Source organism: Canis lupus, chromosome 1 (genome assembly GCF_048164855.1).
Source record: "Canis lupus baileyi chromosome 1, mCanLup2.hap1, whole genome shotgun sequence".
In the NCBI taxonomy this organism is placed as follows: domain Eukaryota; kingdom Metazoa; phylum Chordata; class Mammalia; order Carnivora; family Canidae; genus Canis; species Canis lupus.
Window position 1 is genome coordinate 27818149 of NC_132838.1, and position 24701 is coordinate 27842849.

The 24701-nt window shown below is 40.6% G+C and overlaps 1 protein-coding gene across 3 annotated transcripts in view; it reads right to left on the reverse strand.

Moving 5' to 3' along the window:
- The window catches only part of SLC2A12 (solute carrier family 2 member 12), an 83352-nt gene that overhangs the window by 42355 nt on the left and 16296 nt on the right, over positions 1-24701 (reverse strand). For 2 of the 3 annotated variants that reach the window (XM_072824220.1, XM_072824219.1), the window contains exons 2-3: positions 21146-22477; positions 2203-2325 (exon numbers count right to left, since the gene is read on the reverse strand). In XM_072824220.1, coding sequence (XP_072680321.1) covers positions 2203-2325; positions 21146-22477 — 1455 coding nt within the window. Of the gene's footprint in view, positions 1-218; positions 1033-2202; positions 2326-21145; positions 22478-24701 lie in introns of those variants that run through there. The other variant, XM_072824223.1, reaches the window with a different exon arrangement.

Consider the following 24701-nt stretch of genomic DNA (forward strand, 5'->3'; position numbering starts at 1 on the left):
AATAAATAAAATCTTAAAAAAAAAAAAAAAGAATTTCAAGCTTAGTCCAATGCAATGTCATCTACAGGTTCATTCCAGGATTTTTAAGTGAATATGCTTTCCAAACATTTGTTTTAAATTCAGGAGAACCTCTGGATGTGCATTAGTTCATCCTCTACATTAGCTATCCTTCCCAGAGATTTGCGTCCTCTTTTTTCCAACCCTGCTCATTTCCATTCTTTGTTCTATTTTTTAATTAAAAAAAAATAAGCACAGTTGACACACAATGTTACATTGGTTTCAGGTGTACAACATAGTGATTCATCAAGTTCATACATTATGCTGGGATCACTTCATTTTTTTCTTTTATATTTCTCTTTCTCCATGTGGAAAAACGTGTGTGTGTGTGTGTGTGTGTGTGTGTGTCTATGTGTCTCTGTAAAGGTGAAAGGCACAGGACTTGCATAAGATCTGAGTAGAATAGGTGTGGTTGGTGCTGATGAGCAGTTTTTTCATTTCCTTTAATCTTGGGCTATTTCTAAAAATGGGACATAAACATTTGAAAATTTTATGTAAAGCCACGCTTAATAACTCCAAAAGTTAATTTCCAAAAGTAGATATACTAAAAAAAAAAAAAAAAGTGGTTGACAAGATTCAGAAGTGCTATATATAGATATATGCCTTTTTGAGTATATATCCACTTTTCCAAATTAATATATGTATTATTTATATCATATACATACATGAGGAAACAGGAAAGAAAGGAAACAGCTATTGGTCAATTTTGGAGGATGCTGGGGAACTATCTCATTATTTGGAAAACTGGAAAATAAAAATGTTTTAAGCTTTTCTCTTGCCTTTTTTTATGATTCACACATGAGGGCAGGCAAATCACTAAGGAGAAGAAACATCTCCTTAGAGAAGTAGCTTTGATCAAAATTTAGAAGGAACAATGGAATGAAAATAACAGATCTGGGTGATGATCTTCAGAAAAAGCCTCCATTACCAAGTGGGAGACAGATGATATGTCTCTGTGGCAGGACTCACCATCATCTGTAAAGGAGTTTACAAACAAATAAACTCATGAGAGTTTATTTACAAACAATGAGAAACAAATGAGAAACAAATGAGAAAATCTAAATCTGCTCAAGCCTCTAGATCTAAACAGCAATTCACTGGAAACACAAAGGACCGAACTCTGAAACAGATAATCCAGTTTCTTCGTTAAAAATACAAAGCTGTGGCCAATCCCGAGTGGCTCAGTGGTTTAGCGCCACCTTCAGCCCAGGGCCTGATCCTGGCTACCTGGGATGGAGTCCAACGTCGGGCTCCCTGCATGGAGCCTGCTTCTCCCTCTGCCTATGTCTCCACCTCTCTTTCTCTGTTTTTCATGAATAAATAAATAAAATCTTTAATATATATATTTATATTTAATATATATTTATATTATATATTTAATATATATATTATATATTTAATATATATATATAGCTGTGGAGGAAGAGGGAGAAATGGAGATGAAACCTAAAAATTATAAGAGACATGCCAATCAACTGTAAGTTATGTATTGGGATGGTGATTCAAGCAAAATCTACAAAAATAATTATCAGACAATTGGAAGAATGGGAACACAGACTGGATATTTGATACCAGGGGATTACTACTAATATATTTAGGCTTGATAATGATATCATAGGTATAGTTTTCAAATGTCTTATCTTTTAGAGGTCTACATGGAAATTTTATAGACAAAATGTCATCATGTTTGAAATGTGATTCAAAATAATTGGGGGACAGAACAGGTGGGGTTATAAATTAATTAAGAATGATAACATTAGGGAGGGCTGGCTTCCAGTTGGCCCTGGGACCCTCCAGAGAGGGCCTCTACTCTGCTCCCTTGTCCCAGGGCAGGGGGTGGGGCACCCCAACCCCAAATTCACATGTAACAAGCTCTCACCCCAGTCCCCTTTCCTGCCACCCTGAAGAGTATTTAAAACCAGTTTTGAAAAAAAAAAAAAAAAAAGAATGATAACTTTATTATATGTGCTGCTGAAGCAAGCACAAGAATGATAACTTTAAATTGGGTGGTCAGCATATCAGGTACATTCTTTTTATTCTGAATGTTTTGAACACGTCCAGAGTAAGACGTCTTTTAGGTGAGTGTGCTTCCCTAACATGTGTCCTAGGAGCACAATGGTGTAGAGGAAAATATCGAGTCCTTACCGGTCACAGTCAGAAATGTCAGAGAGATGAGGAGATTGATGCCCCAATTCATGCTAGAAGTTAAAGCCATGGCTCGTCCTCTAATTCCACCAGGAAAAATCTCGCTCAGTAGCAGCCAGGGCACTAGAAGAAAGGGAAGATTGGGGGGGGGGCAGCAAAATGATCAAAAATCCATTGAATTCAAGGGCCAGCCCTCTGACCCCTGCCCTAGCCCCGCCTGGTTGTGGTTGGAGAGCCAGGCTGTGTCCTTCCTCATGTGCTTCCTCCTCCATCTCCAGCCCAGGGAGAAAGGATTCAGGAGAAACACTGACAGAGCCTGACAATAATCCTGGAAGTAGGGGCAGAGACAAAAAAAAGCACTGGTATGTGACCCAGGCCTGAAAAATGCCAGCGGGAGGGGCGGTGGCTGGGCCACCTGCTGGGGAGCAACCCAGAGGCACCTGCCAAGCCCAAAGCCTGTGCCCCACCAGGACTCCACCTGCTCGAGGGGCCCCTCACTTGGAGAAGTCCAGCATCACAGCTAACGATGAGTGGGTGGGAAATGGAGCCAGAAAGGCAGGAGAAGGTCTTCCGGACCAGAGGCCAGCCAAGCGGGCAGAGGCTCTGACATATACAGAGCTTCCAAATTTGATTATGATACGTGACTTCATGTTTGAATTTCTGAAAGGAGACTCTTGTTGGCCCAAAAACCAATCAGAACACTTTTTATTATCTGAGAGTGACAGGGAGCATTACAGGGCCTGCCTGATGGGACTAAAACTCACTCTTCTGCCCACAGCCTATCAAACCTGGCTTGTCTCAATCAAATAGCTACGAGTTCTTGCAAAGGGCAGAGTACTTTATGAATCTTACCTCAAATGATCCTCCCCAAATCTCATAAGACAGGAACTGTTACTATCCCTCTTTAGAGGAGATAAAACTCAGGCTCAAAGCATTAATAATTTGCCAAGGTCACAGAGCTCGGAAGCAGTAGGGGTGGCACTGAGCCCTGGCAGTCAGTCCGAGAAACTCATGCTTTTTAATCACAGTGCTCTCTTGGTGGTAGCTCAATAAATATTTGTTAGTATAAGTAAATGTGGAGCATGAGCATTTGATTCTGAAGAAAGAAGGACGTGGGGGCTGCCCCAGGCCTGGCTCACTGCTGGCAAAGTCAGCATGCGATGGAAAGCCAGCAGTTAGGTACAGACCAGCTGGGGGCCTACCCTAGGGCAGGCAGCAGGGAGGACGCAAGAAGTCGGGGAGGGGTCCCCATGCCGCCCACCACCAGGGCTGCCTATGTGGGAATCAAGCCGTCAGCTGTGTCTCTAATTTAACAACTCGCCTCCCAAGAGGAGATTGGGCTCCGGACAGAAAACATCTGCTCATAGTAAATGTTCTTACTTTAAAGTAAGAAAAAATAAATTGAATTCTAGAAGAGGGCTGGAGAAACAGTTTTGTTTTGTTTTTTTTTTTTCCTTGATGATCTCTTCCAAGTGCATCCGTATAGGGTTACCATTAGAGCATAGAAGATAATTGGAACAAAAGCAACATGTTTATTATTGCTCTAATTAATAGGGAATTCAAAGTTAAAATTCTGTATCCATCCCCTCTACTTCCTACCCCTTCCAAAACCTTATTTCCTTGGTAAGATCACTTGGCTCTTAATGAGACCACTGCAGTGCTCAGGTGACCTTGTCTTGAGTTTTGTGAGACTGGGGATCTGGCTTTGGGTAGAATGACAGTCGCATTAATTCTGGCGAAGCCTTTGTAATGACCTGCCCCTGGACAAATACAAGATAAAAGTATGTAAATCCAATGTTTTTGAAGTTAAATAATCTATGCCACAGACCCCTATTCCCCTTTCTGCCCGTATTTGTCACAGTGCTGTATAGGATTTCTCATCACCTTTTGCTCTAGCAGCCATGAGGAGGAAGAAGGTGGAGGAAGGGTCACTCTTTTCTAAATGAGCTCACACAGGTTTTCTTGATCTACCTCCATCCCTACTTCATCACCTCTGAAACCTCTTCTTCCCTTCCTCACCTTGTACCATGACCACCTTTTGGAATTATTTGGTGGGATTTTGGTAAATCATCACTGCGGCCATCACACTCATGTTGGCGTCAGATGAGAATGAACTGATCCTGCCGTTACAGAAAATGGTGGGTCTCGCCAACAAGAAAATGAGACTGTTTCACAAAGCCTTAGTTACGAGCACTCAGTCTGAACTGTCAAAGGCTGGCCTAGAAGGACCCACAGTCTACGCTGAAAGCCTGTCCTAGGCATGCACCTGAGCCAGGTTCATTGAACTAATCAGTGAGCAATGGACTGAACATTGAGAGACTGCCCTCCATCTCTAATGAGACTTTGTTAGGAAAGCCTTGCACCTGATATTTCCAAAAAATAATGTATCATTGCAGAAAGCTTCTACTTCTTTCTTGATCTGATAGAAAGAATTCAAGAATCGATTCTTTGGTTTATCTAATATTGACAAACTGGGTGTTGTAGCAGTTGACAAGGGTTTTGACAAGGATGATCCAACCTCCCAGTAAGAATCTGTCAAGTCAAAAACGAGGAGAATATTATTTTAACAATGATATCAGCACCCTAAACTCACAGATTTTCAAATCGAGAAAGTGAAATGAAGTTCTGAAAAGGATCCTTGCAGCAAGATAAAACTTACTGAAAGAATAAGAGTCTCTCTCCATGGCCGACTTAGGAGTAAGATGATGCCAAAATCTGACAGGCCAAAATCCGTTCCCTAGAAAGGAGCTAGGGATGTCCAAAGTAGAAAAAAAATGGAGTAACTCTGTTTCAGTTCATAAGTAAAGAGCACAGAGATGTAAACTATCACAGGGGGATTTAATATGTTGATATTCAGAGTGACAAGTAGAAGTTTTCTGAAAATCACTGATGTTTTCTCTAATGGGATGGCCTCATTTCTCTACCAGAGGAAGTCATTTAATGCCACATGCCACAGTGAAGAAGAGGTGGCTTGCTCCGGGTGTCCTTGTTCTCCCCTGCCCTGAAGATAGACCCACGGGTGGTGAGGGGGTGCTTGTGCTGTTTGCTCATGAGGAATTCATAGAGTATTAGAGACCTAGTGAACTCCTCTCAAGTGAGTGCCACCACTACTGTTAGGCAGGCCCTGAAACAATCCTCCTTGACCTCCATTCTTCCACCCTTTGCCCCTGCGTTCCACAACTACCTCAGCAATCCTGCCTCCTTTAATGTCAAAGTCTGTACATCTTTGAGGCCTTCTCTGTGCTGCAAGGATACAGGGAAGTTAAGACTTGCTGGGACACACTTTGCCCACAAGTATTGACACTTGTATCTCACATGATATTAAGTAACAGGGCTGCCCATCAGGATTTGCCTAATCCAGATGAAATCTGCAGACTGGGTTTATGGCTGCACAAAGCATCATGAAAAGACCATGAAGGACAAATATGTTGCGGTGTATCTGTGTGCCGTGGAGGACATGGACTTGCATTAGCTGGGGCAATCCATGGAGATGCCTTAGGCTTCCCACAGATAACCTGCCACACTTACCCCCCTGCCCCCTCCATATGAGCCACTGAGGCTGTCACTTCAGCCCTCGCCTTGCCCTGCTGAGTGCTTCCTAAACTTCCTGGCATACTAGTTCCAGGTTTGAAAGATTCACGGAGATCTTAAACTCTTGCCAGAAAATTCTTGGCAACTCGGAAGGCAGAATTTTCAATGATTTGATTTGCCAAAGAGTCCGTGTTCCATACTTTGCAAAGGTGAAGCCAAATCCCATGGCTTTTATTGTGTATGCAAAAAGCACATAGCACACCTAGCTCTCTGTCTGCCAAGAGATCCCTTGAATGTGAATATGAGAGGAAAACACACCTATTTCCTTCCAACCAGAGGTTTAAATCCTGGCCTCAAAAGTTCCCTAAGTGGGAACGGTCTGCTCTTTAAAAGAAGACACTCCACTGTGGGCCACTGTCTCCAACATCAGTGATGATGCAATAGCTTTCATTTGTTTTTATTTTTATTTCTCATATTCCCCTTTCTCTTCATCTCTCTGAGTTTTGCTCATGCCTGGCCTCTTCTAAAGCAAATATTTTACTCAAGAATATTATCTTCTAGCACTTAAATAAACCAAGAAAAGCAATCAAAACCTTAATGTTCCCCAATCTTTCTATCTTAATGATTTCTAGTCAACACCAACTGAAATGATTTTTTTAGACATATTTCAAGGAAAATTGAAGTCAATGGAATAACTCTCAGTTTAAAAAAAAATGCCAGAATTAATTATGACTTTCTTTTGTGAGCAAATACCTGCTCACAAAAAAAGCTACTGGCAGTAGACTTTAAACTTTCTTGTGTAGCCTTTAAAATAATTTTTATTTTATTTTTTAAAAGATTGTTTAAAATTTTATTTATTCATGAGAGACAGAGGGAGGTAGAGACATAGGCAGATGGAGAAGCAGGCTCCATGCAGGGAGCCTGATGTGGGACTCGATCCCAGGACTCCGGGATCATGTCCTGGGCCAAAGGCAGACCTTCATCCACTGAACCACCCAGTGTCCCTTTAAAATAATTTTTAAAACTAAGTACCTTCTTTCATTTATAAGTCAACATCAAACTTTCTTTTCACTGTAAATTTAAATGATAGCAAAGAATGCAATTTCTTTTTTTTTTTTTCCTTTAAAGATTCTATTTATTTATTTATTTGAGAAAGAGAGGGAGAACACAGAAGGAGAGTGAGAAGGAGAAGCAGACTCCCTGCTGAGCAGAGTACCAGACTTGGGCTCAATCCCAGGACCCTGAGATCATGACCTGAGCTGAAGGCAGACGCTTAACCAACTGAGCCACCCAGGTGCCAGCAAAGAATACAACTTCTATTGTATTATAAATTCAAACATATAGAAGAGAGCACTTCTCACTCTTTAAATATTTCCAGTAGAATTGAAATACCATACCTGATATTCATCATCATCTATTTAAAAAATATAGGAATAAGATATTTAAGGTAAGTTTTATATTGTTTTTCACCTTGGACTCAGTATTTTATCCTTTTGCAATGCATTTTAAACTTGAAAGTCTTGATCACTTCATCATAATGCTCTGAAAAAAATTACCATAAACTGAACTGAAATTTTAGTTCTTTTTTTAAAATTTCCCCTAAGAGCTTTTAGGTATTTTTTTCAGTTATTAATACAATAAATAATACAAAATGGATAAAAATTATAGAACTATATTATAAATCTTTAGAATTAACTATTAGAAATGAAAAGTGAAATTTGTTGAAAAATCTCTCTTAATGGACAGGGAGTTTTTTTAAAATTATGTATGTGTGGATGAATGTCATTTCTAGAATAACATGATACATTTCTACTCTTTAGATGAAATTTATTGTTCTCAAGAATAATGAAAAAGTATGGGGAACTGAGGAAATTTTATAATAGAAATATCACTCAGTTTTTTGAATTAACAACAAAAAAAGTTATTTGTAATGATACATCAGCTGATCACTTAGTAGGTCATCCTTTAATTTTGTTGAAAGCAAATTGTTGGCAATTGTAGGCCTATGAAAGGATTACTATCCAGTCATTAGAGTCATTTTTCTATACCACACTTACACCAATATTTCCAATTATCTTTTGGATTAGTGCTCCTGAGTTTTTTTAAAATTTGGGACATGTATCATCATAATAAGTTTTCTGAGGGTTAACAGGTTTACTTTCTTCCACTTAAAGTGGAAGCACAATTATTCCTAGGAAGCTGAGAAAGAAGAAATTTTAGGCAACAGATTTTTCCTAAAAATCAAGAAATTGATTTTCCTTGATGCATGACTGAAGCAGTACTCTGCGAAATCAACCCCGAGGAGTACGAATATCCCAATTTCAGACCACTGAACTAGGATTCAAAATGAAAAAGAAAAGGAGTTATAAGAAAATAGCCTTTTTAAATTAACACTGGAACTGGAATGTCATGCTTCAGATGTAATATGTTATTTTGTGCTTTTTTGATGATTGATGCTTTGGACTTTAATCAGAAAGGTATTATAGTCTTTCATGTTATTAATGTTCCCTGGAAAAATTCTTAACATTGTGTTCTGGAAAACAATAAAGTAACAAAGGAATGCTTGTGTTTATTAAGATAGTGTTAAAACCTTAGTCTGTTTCTTTAATGTCTTTACTATTCTGATAATTCACAATTCTCAAGGGCACAGGACTGTGAGGAAAGTTCAACTCTATTGTTTTATGTGAACGATTGCCCACAGTAATGGAATTGATGGTGTCATTTCACTGTGTGTTGAGTTGTGCTCATCCTACAAAAATGCAGTTTTTAGACTGGTTCTGTCAGGTTCTGGTCGGTTGCATCATCTGACTCCAAAGAGGACTTTAGGATTTAATTAGGTAAGGGCACATATGTCTTTAAGTTTTTCCTCCTTTGCTTGGCTTCAAACTTAGCATAAAACTATTCAGACACTAATTTTTATTTATTTTGCATTATATTAATGATTAACATCAGAGGGCCAAATAGCTCATCATTTTAATCAATTAAAATGGCCTTTAATTTCACTAATTGGAAAAAAAGAACAGGATGGATGGGAATATTGGTGATAACTAAAACCTGAGATTTAAAGGAAAAAAATGTGAAAAATCTTAAGCTTACATACCTAACACCTAACTTATACTTAACACAAACCAATGTGTGAATATGATTGACTAATGGCTACAGTTGATACTAAAATTCTCATGTTTAAAGTCTAATAAACATGCCTTTTCTCTAAAGCTTTGTGATTATCCCATAAGAAGAATGACAGAGAAAAAAAAAGATGACCAGTAAAAATGCCTTTAACTTTGATGATTCTGAATACTAAAGACTTAGTATCTAGGAGGAAATCTGAAGACTATCAGAATCTTTATTGAAACATTGGATATACTTCTGGTTTGTAAGCTTCTCTGTTCTAAACCCAGCATCTCCTGGAGTAAAGCAGCTAAGTAAACTTCTAAATTAGAACCTGCTGTTTCACATCCCTGGAATGTCAAAATCTTTAGCTGTGCAAACATCACATGAACAATTTCTTTTTGAAGAGCTAAAGTTATTTGGATATAAAAATCTAAATTTAAATGTTATGGCAGATGAGTCTTATGCTTCCTACTGATACCCATGCTCCAAAAAGCTGGCTAAACTCCATAAAACTAAACCAAACAAAAAGTTAGACTCTACAGTTTTTGAACCTTAAAAAATTTCGAGTTTCTTATTTAAAACAGAAAAGTGGCCTTTTTAGGATTCTTGACCTGAGAGACAATTCTTCATGGGGCGCTTGCAGTTCTGTGTGTCATATGAGCAAAAGCACTGACTGCTTTTGTTTTGGGTTTTCTTTGTATGACAAACAGCCTTAGAAGACAGAGATAGTGTCTCCTCTGGAGGAAAGGCTTGTTTACTACCCAAAAAATTAAAGATATCTTCTTCCACAGAGGAAATCAGGCTGGCTTACTGTCTATTATAAAAGATTTGGGTTCCCTAGGCTTGGCGATCCTCTTCTCAAAAATGGCCAATTATATGTGCCCGTGTCATCTGGTTCTCTTCATGTTGCCCTGTGGGTACTGGGGCTTGAGGGAATGATGCAATGCTGATACTCTAGCTATTGCTGTTGCTGGGAGTGATAAATTGTCCTGTCTGATCAAGAAGTCTTATGTTGTTTTCCAAAATCCATAAAACTGAGAAAGGCTAACTTGTTAATTTGCAAGTGGAATAAAATATTAGCCAGCTTGCAGTTCTTCAGAGTTTGATCACTTACAGCTATGGTATGATTTTTCCACAAAGATCTTTTATTACTATTACTAATTATGGACTGCCCTTTACATCTTGAGGGATTTAATGGGACTGTTAAGTCTGAGATAATCCATTGAAATATTTCTGTAAACTCTAATGTTAATTAAATAAGCAAAAACAAACCGCAAATACCAGGTTCAGATTTTCACATATTTCTTTTGGAAAACTGTGAAGGAATTGTCTCAAGTCCTTTTTATAAAGAGTCAAGTTTAAATACATCTAATTACTAAACCAAAGTAGGAAAAATTATCCCATGATATTGTTAATCTCAATATTTATTTTCAAGGGAAAGGCTAGAAATCTGGAAATGAATATTTTGTTTAGCATTATAAATTTTTTTAAATGGCCTTAATTTTAGGACATTTAAAACATGAACTTTCTTAGATCATCAAATATTGAAAATGGCCTTGTGTCCTCAATTGAGTAGCTTTATTCAGATACAATTTTTGGTCAGATGTGCATGGGATTCCACATACCATCGTTCATTTCTGATTCCCTATGTACTGACCCAGATACATACCAGAGAAGATCAGGATATATAACTCCAGACTAGAGAGAGAGAGAGCTGCCCCTTCTTTCACAGAAGCTGAGAGTATTCTAGAAACGTTTTTTAACTTACTCAACAAATAATTATTGAGCCCCTATTGTGGGCCAGACCCTAGGTTAGGCTAGAGGAAACAACTGTGAAAAAGACATAGTTTGTATTCACATAGGACATAAAGTCCAGATCAGTTACACCAACTTGGAAGAGTAGACATTTGGGTATTGCTCAGCCTATATCACACCTTTCACACCCCAATGGAAAAACCTGCCTGGTTCCCTAGGAAGATCTCTTCACTGTAGGTAATCCAGAATTAAACCATATTTTAAAACATAGATCTATCCTTTTTAGTCTTGACCCAACTGGAATGGTGTATGGGAGGGAGGTGAGGAGGACCGTGGCATTACAATTCAACATAGGGCCGTGGAACATGTCCTGTGTGTCCTGACATGACTTAAGCAAAATGCCTGCTGAGGTCAGTGCTGGCATTATCAGAACTATTCATGTCATGTCTAGACCAGAACCTGATATTTGTTAACACTAAGAACTAACTGTACTGAGTCCATACTGCACACCAGGAACTGAACTAGGAACATTTTATACAGGTTGCCTCATTTGACCCCACCACTATGAAGTAGACCATATTTGCCTCATTTTCTAGATAAGGAAACTAAAAGAAACCTCAAGAGAGAAATTGACTTGTTCAAAGTTCTACACCCTGGAGCTAAGAGTGGAAGCCAGATAGCTGGGTGCCAAAGCCTGTCTGAATTTAAACACTTGGTGTTACAGCCTCTACAGGCTTTCTTACTATTCCACTAAACCTTCAAGCTCACATCCCCTCAAGGCCACTGGATCTGCCATCAACCCTGCTTAAAACTCTCTGCTCCCAGATCTTCACACTGCTTTCTTCATATAAGCCTTGGCCCAACATCACCACCCCAGGAAGGCCTTCTGTGACCATGTGACCTCCTCCACACCTGCTCCTTCATTTATCCTTCCTGTTGTTTCTTTACCATTCTAATCTCCACCTAGAGTTGAATACTTCTCTCCTCCTGACACTGTATTATACATGTATTCATGTTCTTGCTCATTGCCTATCCTCACCACTGGCTCCACAAGGGCAGCTGTGGACCTCACTCACCTGTCCCCAGCTAACCACACCTAGCACTGGGCCCAGTATATCATGGGTGAGCATTAAGTGAGTGAATTAACAAATCCCCATCGCTTCCTCCCTCTCCCCTCTCCTCTTGGTCACCCCAAATTGCTTTCTTGCTGGAACTCCTGCCTATTTGGTAAAAGAGCTTAGAGGAGTTGATTTGGTGGCACCTGTCACTCAGTCTACAGTGTGAGGTTCTGCTTGAATGAGTGAATACAGAGGTAGTTAAAGGATAACCGTTACAGACTCATTACCGAACTTGACATGTGACATTGGACAAATTCTTTCCATCTGCTTTCATGAAGAGATACTAGTCATGAGATGAGAGAGGAGGTTCCTTAATTTATGAACGCAGGAATGTTTGGATCTTGAAAAGCTCTAATTATTGTGGAAAGAATACCTACACACATTTTTCTATGTTATAGTGGCTAATTTAAGAAGGGCTGGGTTTCTATACAAATATCACCTCAAATGAACTCATGAGAGAATAATTTCATGCCTTGGGTTTGGGCTCATCGGTGCTTTATTTTTGAAGCATGAGTAGAAGAGAAATCTTCATGTGGCTCTAAGTCCTCACAATGTCAGGAATCCTTGGTTCTACCCTGAAGTTTGAACCATGATGGACAAATACGGAGCTATTAAAAAGAGCTAAGTGATAATCAGGATCACCTCAGAAACACAGTTTTTGAACATATTTTTGAAGTGAAAAATGAGGTATAGAAAGTCAAATGTTTAATAAAGGTCTCTAATAAAAGCAATGGAGTCTATATCTTGATTTCATTTGATGGAAGAGTTTTTGTATTAGTTACTGAAAAAATGGAGGGGAGAGGCTCCTAACCTCTTTAGGCCACGAATCCTTCAGCAAGCTGGTGAAGACTATGGGTTCTTTTGAATAACATTTTAAATGCATAAAATAAAATACATGAGATTACTTGGTACCAACCAAATTCATGACCCCTCCTGAATTTAGATTCTAGGGCAACCCTGTTATTTTACAATTAGGAAAACAGAAGACCAGAAAGTAAAATGATGTAGGGCATGTGTTTTAACCTAAAAATAGAATTTTTTTTTCTTTTTTTTTCTTTTGGCTGAAGAAACTATGTTGTGATCTAATACAATTAAGGAATGTTGTTCTAAGCCAACTCATATTTAAGAATGTTTAATAAAAATTTTTTTTAAAGATTTTATTTATTTATTCATGAGAGACACAGAGAGGCAGAGAAGCAGGCAGAGGGAGAAGCAGGCTCCATGCAGGGAGCCCGATGTGGGATTCAATCCCAGGTCTCCAGGATTATACCCTGGGCTGCAGGCAGCTGCGCCACCAGGGCTGCCCAATAAAAATGGTTTTAGTCTCCCTTTCAATTTTACTTTAGAAAAGCAAGTACTTTTCCCTTTATACCACTGTTTATGCAAAGGACTTGTGTCTGTTACAAGCAATAAACTCTCTAAATGAAATACCTGGGCAATAATCACATCAGATTGATACACTTTATAATGCATTCAAAATCTGGTATGAAAACCTTGATTATGAAAGGAGGGAAAATGAGTGGGAACTATCAGAGAGGGAGACAAAACATGAGAGACCCCTAACTCTGGGAAATGAACATGGGGTGGTGGCAGGGGAGGTGGGCGGGGGGTTGGGGTAACTGGGTGATGGGCACTGAGGGGGCACTTGACGGGATGATCACTGGGTGTTATATGTTGGCAAATCAAACTCCAATAAAAAAATACAAAAAAACAAAACCAAACCTTGTTCCTGTTAAAAACGTTCTCTAAACTCCCACTGGTTTGTGCAGTTTATACCAATACTCTAGAATACGATTTTGGTGATTGAATTGGCATTCCTAGGATATGTTTTCTTTACAAAAGAATAACTACAACATAAACACAGGCATAAACAACTGACTTTTGGCAAGTAAAACAAGGACAATTACCAGATCTCTTCTAAAAATTCTAGGAGAATCAACAGCCCCAAACTACGGGTGTGAAATAATTGGTTGTTCTCTTTAGCGGGGAAGATCTGAGATTCTTAGACTGCCTCCTGATCCCATGCATGAATATCCAGCTCTTTAGGCTTATGTATTTTACTCAATGTGGACTTATATGGCACTTTTTAGGGCCCGTTTTTAAGGACTTTATTATGAGGTGACTTAATCCTCACAATACTGTAAGATAACTCTTAATTGTATCTACATTTATAAATGATAAACTATGAGGCACAGAGAGGTTAACTAACTTCCCTAGGGTTGCACAGCGGGCAAGTGGCAGAGTTGAGATTCGACTCTAGGTGGCGACCTACTTCAAAGTCCATGCTTTCCCTTTTCTAAAAAAATGAACCCATACTTACACATAACCCAGCTTAGGCCTTGGAACCACAACTATAAGTTGAAGAAACCATAAGATGAAGGGTCATTTCTTTTTCCCATACCCCATGAGATTCTCCATCTCATTAGCAAAAGGAACTCTGTTCTCCATACAGCAGGAAAACGCCTAGGTGTCCAAGACAAATCCAGAGCTACTTTTATTTATTTTTTTTTCAGAGCTACTTTTAGATACTGAGTCTGAAGTTCCCAATAACTCTTCATGACTTAACAAAGAAAAGCCCTAAATGCCTCCTGCTACCTATTTCTGAGCACTCCTAACTTCTGTACTTCTCATCTTATAGGCAAAACCAGATTTTTGAAAATATGCTGAAGTGATGGATTGTTCTGCAAAAAGCCTCACAATGGTCACTGGCAGGGACAGCAGTGTCGTGGCAGCCTAGCATTTCCAGCTTACGTGGCACTTTGCCTGCCCCAGACAACTTGACACATATAAAAAACATACTTTGAGGGCAGCCTGGGTGGCTCAGCGGTTTAGTGCTGCCTTCAGCCCAGGGCGTCCTGGGGATCGAGAATCGATGGGAGACCTGGGATCGAGTCCCACATTGGGCTCCCTGCAGGGAGCCTGCTTCTCCCTCTGCCTGTGTCTCTGCCTCTCTTTCTCTCTGTTACACACTCTCATGAATAAGTAAATAAAATCTTTTAAGAAATAAAATAAAAAATAACACACTTTGAGACCTTTCTTATATTTGTATCTCATTTTTAAACTCCTTCTCCTCCAACCTCCCTCTTAGAAACACAAATGTATTCCTTCATGGTTTTCATGCAGTGCTTCCTTTAAGAGAAAGAAGCAAAAAATAGAGATGTCATTTCTTCCCTCTAAGAGCTTATTTTAATAACTATATTTGGTTAATTAACCAAAACAGGGACACCTGGGTGGTTTAGCGGTTGAGTGTCTGCCTTCGGCTCAGATCATGATCCCTGGGTGCTGGGATCGAGTCCCACATGGGTGTCCCCACAGGGAACCTGCTTCCCCTCTCCCCATCTCTGCCTCTCTCTCTGTGTCTCTCATGAATAAATAAATAAAATATTTTTTAAAAAAACATACAGAAGCAATACACTTCATCATTAAGCACTAAGTTGTGTCATCATACTGACTTCCACTTACAACACACTCAAAGCATCCCGAATGCTCCCGAGGGCATCAGCTCACCTGATGCTCACCATACCCTGTGAGACAACAAGGTTTACTACGCACATTCATAGATGACAAACAGCTGAAGGGAAAGGACCCCAAGGGGGCTGTGTCTCTTGACCGGGGTGTGGAGCAGGGGCCATAAGGCAGCGCGACAGGTAACGCACTGCCCGTTGCACGGCGGCGAGGGGCCCCCTCCTTTTGCAGGCCAGGAGGATCTAGGCTACTTCTGTATGAGCCGTGGCCTTGGGCAGCACGCCACTGACCACCAGGTAAACGGTACCCCCAGAGTTGTGCCGGCACCAGACGAAGCTGGGGAAGATGATGGGAAGCCCTGAAAATCACACCGTCCTACCCTCAGAGATGGGTCAGTTAGTAGCAGAAAGAGGATGGGATGAGGCTCCCGGTGCCTGGGGTTCTAGTCCAAAATCTGTGTGATCTCAATCATCTTGGACATCTTTATTTTCTATAAAAGAAATATGTTATATGTTGAACTAGATAATTTCTAATCTTCATTTCATCTTGAAAGGTATTTGACTTCTCTGATTTGGGAGAAAGGAGGAAGCCAGGGAAGACTGGTGAGCCGTGCTGACACCAGGAACTTGGTATTTAAGGGGCCCTCCTATGGAAGGCGGGTGGTCGTGGCGAGGATCCGCAAGGTATGAGAACTACAGGAAGGGACTTCCAGGAACCTAGGCATGAGCTCACAAGGGGTAGACTAGGTGGCAGAAACGGGAAGGAAAAGATAAACACGGGAGCCATCCGTGAGGGGAAATACAAGAGCACTTGGTCACTGACCAGATTGACCAAAAGGCCCCAGAGCATCAGACCGAATGACAGCATGGAAAAGAAAGGGATATTCTCCTGGCATAAGAGAGAAAACAATTCAGCATTGGACTGATACTGAAGATTTAAAGTGCAGAAATCCAGTACTCATCAGGAGAAAAGGAACTAGAAGCCGTATGACATAAGAGAACTAGAGATAAGTGAGAGTCATAAGTTCAAGGGAGATCATGAATGCCCCTGAGAAAATAAATGTGGAAGCTTTTACAATGCATTAGCAAAGTGGTTTTTTGTTTTGTTTTGTTTTATAGCTAAAGAAACAAAAGCCAAAAGACATGAATTTAATGACCTCATCTCATTTCAGAAATAGATGAAATGGAAGCTAGGCATACATTGTAACAATTAATGCTTTAATTAAAAGAAATAAATATCTGTCACAGCATTTGAAGATAGAATTTAGGGTCCTTGACGTTCTGGAATATTTTATTCCACATTCACATCTATTCTTTCTTAGTCCCGAGTTTATTACTTTGGCAGTTCTGTGTCCATTTAGCTGAACTGGAACTACATTTCCCAGCGTTCCCTCCTCTGTATAGTGTTGTATGAGGGTAGGCCGAAATATAAATTTGCAACCAGACTTGGAAGGCTAGAGTGACACATCCATCAGCCCTATGCTGGGTCCTAGACATCACTGCAGCTTGTTCATGTCGCTGTGACCTGCTGTCTCTTCTTGCTAGTCCAGGGGAGCAGCCAGTGCGCTGGTCCCCTCCTCCAGCCTCTCCTACTACCAGACCAGTTACACTATCAGAGCTCTACAGAGCAGGACACCTGTTTTTCTGAAGGTGGCCAGAGTCATCAGAGTGGATGCAGTGAGAGACAGATTCAGGCTCCAGTTTCTTCTCACAGATTCCAGTTCGCTCTGGCTTTAAGTCCAGCTTTTCTTCCCCAGGCCCTGCTGATCTGCAGAGACTGCAGGACACAGTCAGATGCAGAGCAACAGGCTTCCACAGGCTTCTTCGCCAGCTTCTCCTTGCGGCCCCGATGAGTGACCTTCTCCTTTTCCTCTCACTGACTCCTTCCAGGCCTTTGCTTTCTCAGTGTCTTCCACAAGTGTGTGCAATGGAAGCCTTGTAAGAAACCCCTTGTCCCCTATCACTCACAGTGGTTCTTCTCTGACAGAATTGCTCACAGTGCCTTATTTTCCAGGCCCTTCTACACCCAGCCTCCCTTTAATTGACTGTACTCTGTGCCTTTCACTTATTCTCAAGGGACCATTAGCTATCAGAAAAGGGTGAGGAAATTTTAAAATGCATCTTAATATTTTTAAATAGTCATCTTGATAGACTGAACACCAGTATTAAAGCACTGGCTATGAGGTCTGGGGACACCATCTATTGGTTTCTGGTACCTGGAAGCCTCCACAGCACCCAGAACTATCCAGCTGCTCAGTAAGAGAGAAAGAAACTCCTACCTTATTTCAGCCACTGATATTTTGGTCTTTGTTATGGCTGAGCTTGAATTCTAACCAAATACACATTAAACGTTATCTTAATTGAGTTCAGTTATTCAAGTACGAGCACATCAAAGCTGATCATTATTCTCCCTCTCTCTTATTCTGTAGCTCAGCCTTAGAAATGTACGTGCTCTTTTACCAAGCAGAACTTCAGAAAAAGAGAGGTTATCAGTATCTTGCATAAAATGCAGAGTGGCCCATTTAATAGCCTTATGTGATAGACGGTGATACACTACTTTCATTCATTCTTACTTTTTTTTTTCATTCTTACTTCTAATGTGTCTTCATGGTGGACTGAACTAAAAGTAATTAACATTTATTATCAAGACCAACACAAGACTGTCTATTCTTGTCCTGGACTAGGGATTACCAGTGAATTTCAGAAGACAAAAGGCATTTTCAACTATTTGAGCAAGTCACTCAGCCTCTCTGAGATCCAGTGCCACCGTTTATAAAATTTGGTGAATACTCTTTCTTCATAGGCTTGTTGTGAAGGTAAAATGAAATACTCCCAAGTATGTAAAGCCTTCCTAGTACAGTAGTTGACACAATAGATGTCAATAAATATTAGTCAAATTCAAAGCCTAAATATGTTTTAAAAGAATTAGTATGGAATACAATTTAATGAATTCTAAAAGGTAAATAACAAAAAGCCCTCAATAATTTTTTCCAAAATCAAACTGAATTTCCTGAAAAGAACTCTTGTTCTAATACAATAATGTATCAAATAATATCCTAGTGACAGAATTTGCTACATCTTTCAAAGTTACCCAAAAACTAAAGAGAGAAAGGTAACATGAGCTTGGGATAACTTTGACCAAGAATCGGTAGGTTCTGGAAGTTCAAGAGCAATGTCTTTGATATAACATGTGCCATGTTATATACTCTGTTAACCCGAAAGTTTCTCTGACTTAAAACAAAGAGAGCATCCTATTCTTTTTGCTAAGCTTTCCTTAAATTCTTAGTTGATTCTTTATATTTCAAAGGATTGGGTCAGGGACGCCTGGCTGGCTCAGCAGTTGAGCATCTGCCTTCAGCCCAGGGCATGATCCTAGAATCCTGGGATCAAGTCCCACATTGGGCTCCTTGCATGGAGCCTGCTTCTCTCTCTGCTTGTGTCTCTGCCTCTCTCTGTGTGTCCCTCATAAATAAATAAATAAAACCTTTAAAAACAATAACAACAACAAAAGATTGGGTCAAAAAAAATGATGTGAACAATATTTTTAGTTTTATGATGAATATAAAGGGGGGAAAGTTGCTGGCAAAGGAAATCAGTGAGACAAGACCACCCAAGTTTATCCTATGAGCAAAACTTACTATACTTATTAATATAGAAAAGTTCACAAAGAAAGTTAAGTTGTTCCTTGGTACAAAATAACATTTGTATCTTGCCCTTCTGGTAGACTTTAAAGAGTTTTTAAACATAAAAGTATAAGAGGCTTTCTCCAGTTTCATTAGCTTTATGTATCAGAGGAACCTTATTAGTGTTGTTGGGACTGCATGTTTGTGTCACTCCTACAATTCATATGCTGAAGTCCTAATTCCTAATGTGATATTTGGAGGTAGGGCCTTCAGGAGACAATTAGGTCATTGGGTAGAGCTAGTGATGGAACTAGTGCCCTGTGAGACGCAACATGAGAAAGCTAGCTAGTTCTCTCTCTGTCCATCCCTCTGCCATGTGAGGACACGCCAAGAAAATGGTGGCCGTCTACAAACCAGGAGCGGAGCAACAACCAAATGTGCCAGCACCTTGATTTTGGACTTGGCAGCCTCTATACTGGGAGAAATAAATGTTTGTTGTCTAAACCATCCAATCTTTGGTGATTTGTTATAGCAACCCCAACTGACTAAGACAAATGTCTTACAGGTACACACCCAAGCTGACTGAATCTTGAAATAATAGTAGAAACCTGTTTCTAGGAAACTGTTCATTAATAATATTTATCATTGTTAAGTCTTAACAAGGAGGGCCAGGGTTCAGAAGCAAGTCAGAGAGATCAGAGGCTGATGGTATTGTAGTATTTACTGTACTTATCCATGCACAGTCCATTATAAGCAAATCTGTCTACTCTTAGTGCCAGAGGAAGGGCCAGTTCTAATCCATCCATAGTTTGGACCATGTGGCCAGGGTGTCCCTGAACAGCCACTTATGACTCCACAGAGCAAAGAGCAGTCAATGAGATTCCTTCTCTCACTCCGGAATTTGAAAGAATCAAAATTCAGAGACTGATCTCACTTAGAAGTGAAAGTGGACTGCGCTGGTGAGGAAACAGAGCTGCAGTAGAGGCCATATCGGCTATGTGCAAATCTAGTTATTCATTAACAGAGATTAAGCAGGCCAAGCCTGCTGGTTGCTGACCAGAAAGAAGCAGACACAGAGAATATAGCTCAGTTAATTCGAGCATAATCTCCTTGAAGACAGGGACAGTGTCTGTGTTGTTCATTGCTATTTCCCCAAGATCTAGCATAGTTCCTTGTTATTGAAAAAAAGTAGCCTCTTGATACCTATCACCTGAATGAAGAGTTAATGACTTAACAGTAGATCACTAGAGCAAGCCCTAAAGTGACTTTCTTTCTTGAAACAGTATCAGTTCCTGGTACCAGAAATCTAAATTTGTCCATGAGATTCCTTCTCCTTCAGAGTAACCTATGTCCTCTCATGTTCCTATGCTTCACTATTTCCTTTTATTTGGGCAAAACTGTTTGGCCCTTGATTCTTGTAAACAACAACAACCACCATTTTTGTGTGTGTGGGAGAGAGGAAGGAGAAAGGGAGGGGGGAGAGAGGTCTGAGAGAGAGAATGACAGAGAAGGAAAGAGAGAGAGGGAGAGAGATGCAGGAGTTGAGGCTGGTAGAGAGACTACACTTTACTTCCCTAAATAGAGGTTTACTTTAGACTTTGGGTGCGAGGCTAAAGACAAGTAACTGCAAGAACCAACCTGCTATAAAAAACTCTAGAGAGTTTGCTCAAGAGAAGTGTTTAAGCTTCCTCATTGGAGTAGACTAGCTATATAAAATAAAATAACCATGTAGCTATCTCCCTATAAATTGTTTATATTGTATTGAATGGGAGTAACTTGACTACCATTCTCCTACTTAATGAGTAAAGTGCTCAGGGATGTTACTCTGGTGATAAAACACAGGTACTTAAACGAATAATCCACCCTCCTTTCCAACTCATCATTTGCTCTTCTTCATTATTACTGAATGCATTCACTGGTGTGTCTTTAAGGAAATCTAAATGCTTTTTTCCTTCCGTTTATGAAGAACTCAAGAATGGTGTGGCAGAAAATATTCCAGTAAACTGCTTTCATAAGACAATATGTCCTCTTGGGCAATACGTATCTTTCAAGATCTGGCTTATCCCCAATCAATTGCTGTTAAATTATCCTCATGTGACAGATAATGGAAAACTAATCCTTCTGCTGAATACCAGCCCTGTACATTTCACAAAGGAGGTATGAGCCAAGCATACTTTCCACATTAGTAGAACCATCAGGTGGTCAGTATCATTCCCATTTTACTTCTAGTAGTGTTACGTAAAAGGTACCACAGTTACAAGATGTGCTGATGGTAAAAAGCAATATGTTAACATTCATAAGGGCAAAGAGGGAAGGAATAAAAAAATTAAATACTTACTTGGTCCTAGACCAATTGAAAAAGCAGCAACATAAACAAGCAAGCTGGCTAAGGAAAGCCATTTCAGGAAAGCTGGGACATCTGCAGGGTCTGTGACTATCAGGTATTCAGCTGGATTCAGTCTAGCATTTGGTAAGATTGTCACCCCTCTCTTATCCATGTCATTTCTTGTGGGCATTAAGGGGTTTTGGCTGTGGGCCGTGATCCCCTTAAAGAGTTCTCTAAGAGTGTCATCATTGGCTGACAGGTTTCCTGGCTCATAAAATACAGACTTATCCAATGACTGGTTGATAGGGCTCTGGCTTCTGCAGATATTGGTGAAGTTCATGGGGATGTTGAGATTCACGATGCCCATGGTCACCAATGAAGCCGCCATCACAGAGGTGCCGATACAGAGGAAGGTTTTGCTCCCAACATGGTCTACAAGAAGAGTGGCAGGGATGGTGCTGATGACCTTGACAACTCCAACCCCCGTGGAGGCGAGGCTGGCTGCCTCGTTGCTTTGGAAACCAACAGATTTCAAAACAGTTGATGCATAGAATAATATGTTTGGCTGACCGGTGACTTGCACAAAAAACACCAAGGTTAGACCTATCATTATCCGAGTCCTCATGTTGTCCTTTGATCGAAACAGATCCCAAAAACTATACTGATATTCATCTTTCAGGGAAGATTTTATCCCAGTGAGTTCCTCTGTTGTATCTGAGATGGCTCTCAACCTTCTGAGAACCTTGCTAGCAGCCTCCTCATGTCCTTTCATCACCAGAAACCGGGGGCTTGGAGGAAGAAAATACATTGCGATTGCTTGCAAAACTCCGAAGGGAATAACAAGGCCAAACATGTATTTCCAGCCATGGGAAACATTCGCAAATGCATAGTTTGAGATGTAGGCGAAAAGTATGCCGATGACAATCATCAGCTCATTCAGGGACACAAGAAGACCTCTTCTGTGTTGTGGAGCAATCTCTGCGATGTAAACACATGTGGCAATTGAAGAGAGCGAAATGGAGACCCCTATAGCAATTCGGCCTACAATGAGGACCTCATAAGATAAACTGAGTATCAGGATGAGGCTCCCAAGTCCAAGGAGGCAGGATGACAAGATGATGGCAGCCCGTCTTCCATACCTGTCAATCAGGACCCCTCCAGTGAGGGAGGCCAGCAAGGCTCCAATGAGGAGGGAGCTCACAACCATTTCCTGCTCGTGGCAGGTTAGGGCTAATAAAGTTCTTAACTGAAGAAGGGCCCCAGAGATGAGCCCAAGTTCATAACCCACCAGGAGGCCACTGACAGCTGCAGTGATGGATGACAGGAGAGTAAACATGCCGCAACCTACAGGCAGAGAGAAGACAGACAGTTCATTTCTGTGCTGTTATTTTAAACACTTTATGTCTGAATGGAGATTTAACCTTGTATAAGTAAGTTTTTCAGAGCACTGAGTATAAACACAAACGTAAATATAGCAAAATAATACATTAACAAAAATGATTAGCTATAAAAGGAAATATCCTTTTTCTTTCATTTTGGGGAGGAAAGGGTGGAGACATTAAGGAAGTCATTCCCTTCTTTTTGTGATGCTGACATTGTTTTTAGGTACTAGCTACAGCTATGCAAGAGGAGCAGAGGACAGATGTTGAAGAATGACAAACAAGAACACCATTTAGTTCCTGCTCTGGCATCAGATCCAAAATTCAGACAGCCCAGTTCCTCAGGTCCCACTGCAGGCCATTCTCTAAAGGCAAAGCTTTGAGGCAGAGAAGACAGCGTAGCAGCCTTAAGAAATGTTAGAGGCGGGATCCCTGGGTGGCGCAGCGGTTTCCCGCCTGCCTTTGGCCCAGGGCACGATCCTGGAGACCCGGGATCGAATCCCACCTCATGCTCCCGGTGCATGGAGCCTGCTTCTCCCTCTGCCTGTGTCTCTGTCTCTCTCTCTCACTGTGTGCCTATCATAAAAAAAAAAAAAAAAAAAAAAAAAAGAAATGTTAGAGGCTTCCCCGTGTGTAACCTGGGGGAAAATGAAGCCCTGTCACCAGGAAACCTGCCCTTGTGTCTCCTGGGCCACATCTGGCCAAAGCCAGCTCTTGTTGAAACATGAGGGTACTGTGTGTGTGTGTGTGTGTGTGTGTGTGTGTGTGTGTGTTTGCCTTTGCAAATTTAAGGTCACACCAAAAAGAAAGAAAAGAAATGGATGCTGGGGAGGGAGCCAACAACATCCATGATTTGCTCTGAGTAAGAAGGCAAGGGAATGGCACTGGGTGGGAGGAAGAACAAAAGGGACTTTGTATTGTTTTATTATTTTAATGTTAAAAACTGAAGAAAAATAGCAAAGTATTAACAGTCATTAATTTTCATAAGTAGGTAGGTCGGTGTTGTCTTTGTATTTGTAACTTGTCAGAACAGAAACAAAAAGAACAAAAACTAACCAAGGGAACCTGGGCATTGCAGGCACAGGAAACAATAATTTACAAAGTGTGACACAGGAAAGCCTGTTTTTGGAATTGTTGGGCGGCCAGTTCATCAAATGTGGCGCATATCAGCTTGGGGAGGTAAATAGGATCCACTAAATTTGGATAGGGACAGAGGGGACATTTCAAACAGAGCTGTGGAAGTCACAGTGGCAGTGTTTTATAGTTTTCCAAGTATAATGGGGCATTGCACACTGAATGGCATGGAGGCACTGATGCCAAGTTTCTTGCTGCTGGGTACAGACTAGTTCTTCCAGGAGCAAGACTGGTAACAAAGAAGAGTGTGTTGCCTTAGAGTTAACAAGAGATGATGGTAGCTTAGACTTGGATGTTCAGAGGAGACGTGGGGACAAGTAGGCAGATTCAAGGGTAATTTGGAAGTGCAACATCAATTGGATTAGCCAAAGAAGCAATCTAGTTTGGTCATTAAGGAAGCTGAAACCTCAGGGATCCCTGGGTGGCTCAGCGGTTTAGTGCCTGCCTTTGGCCCAGGGTGTGATCCTGGAGTCCGGGGATCGAGTCCCACATCAGGTTCCCTGCATGGAACCTGCTTATCCCTCTGCCTGTGTCCCTCTCTCTCTCTCTCTCTCTCTGTGTGTTTCTCATGAATACATAAATAAAATCTTTTATTTATTTTTTTTTTAATTTTTATTTATTTATTTAATTTATGATAGTCACACAGAGAGAGAGAGAGAGAGAGAGAGAGAGGCAGAGACACAGGCAGAGGGAGAAGCAGGCTCCATGCACCGGGAGCCCGACGTGGGACTCGATCCTGGGTCTCCAGGATCGCCCCCTGGGCCAAAGGCAGGTGCCAAACCGCTGCGCTACCCAGGGATCCCAATAAAATCTTTTAAAAAATGTTGTTCAGCTCTAGGAAAAGAAGCATGTTGAATAAAGTTGGTCTGAATCTCTTCCATCAGAAATATCCAAAGAATCCTGGGACATAGGTGACTTCAAAAAATAAATCTAAAAAGGATTGAATATTTAGATGGAGGGGCAAATAAAAGTGCAAGAATCCACAACAACATAAAATTAATTCATGAGCATAGCAAACACAAACCATTAAATTGAAATTAAATCAAGAATTTAAC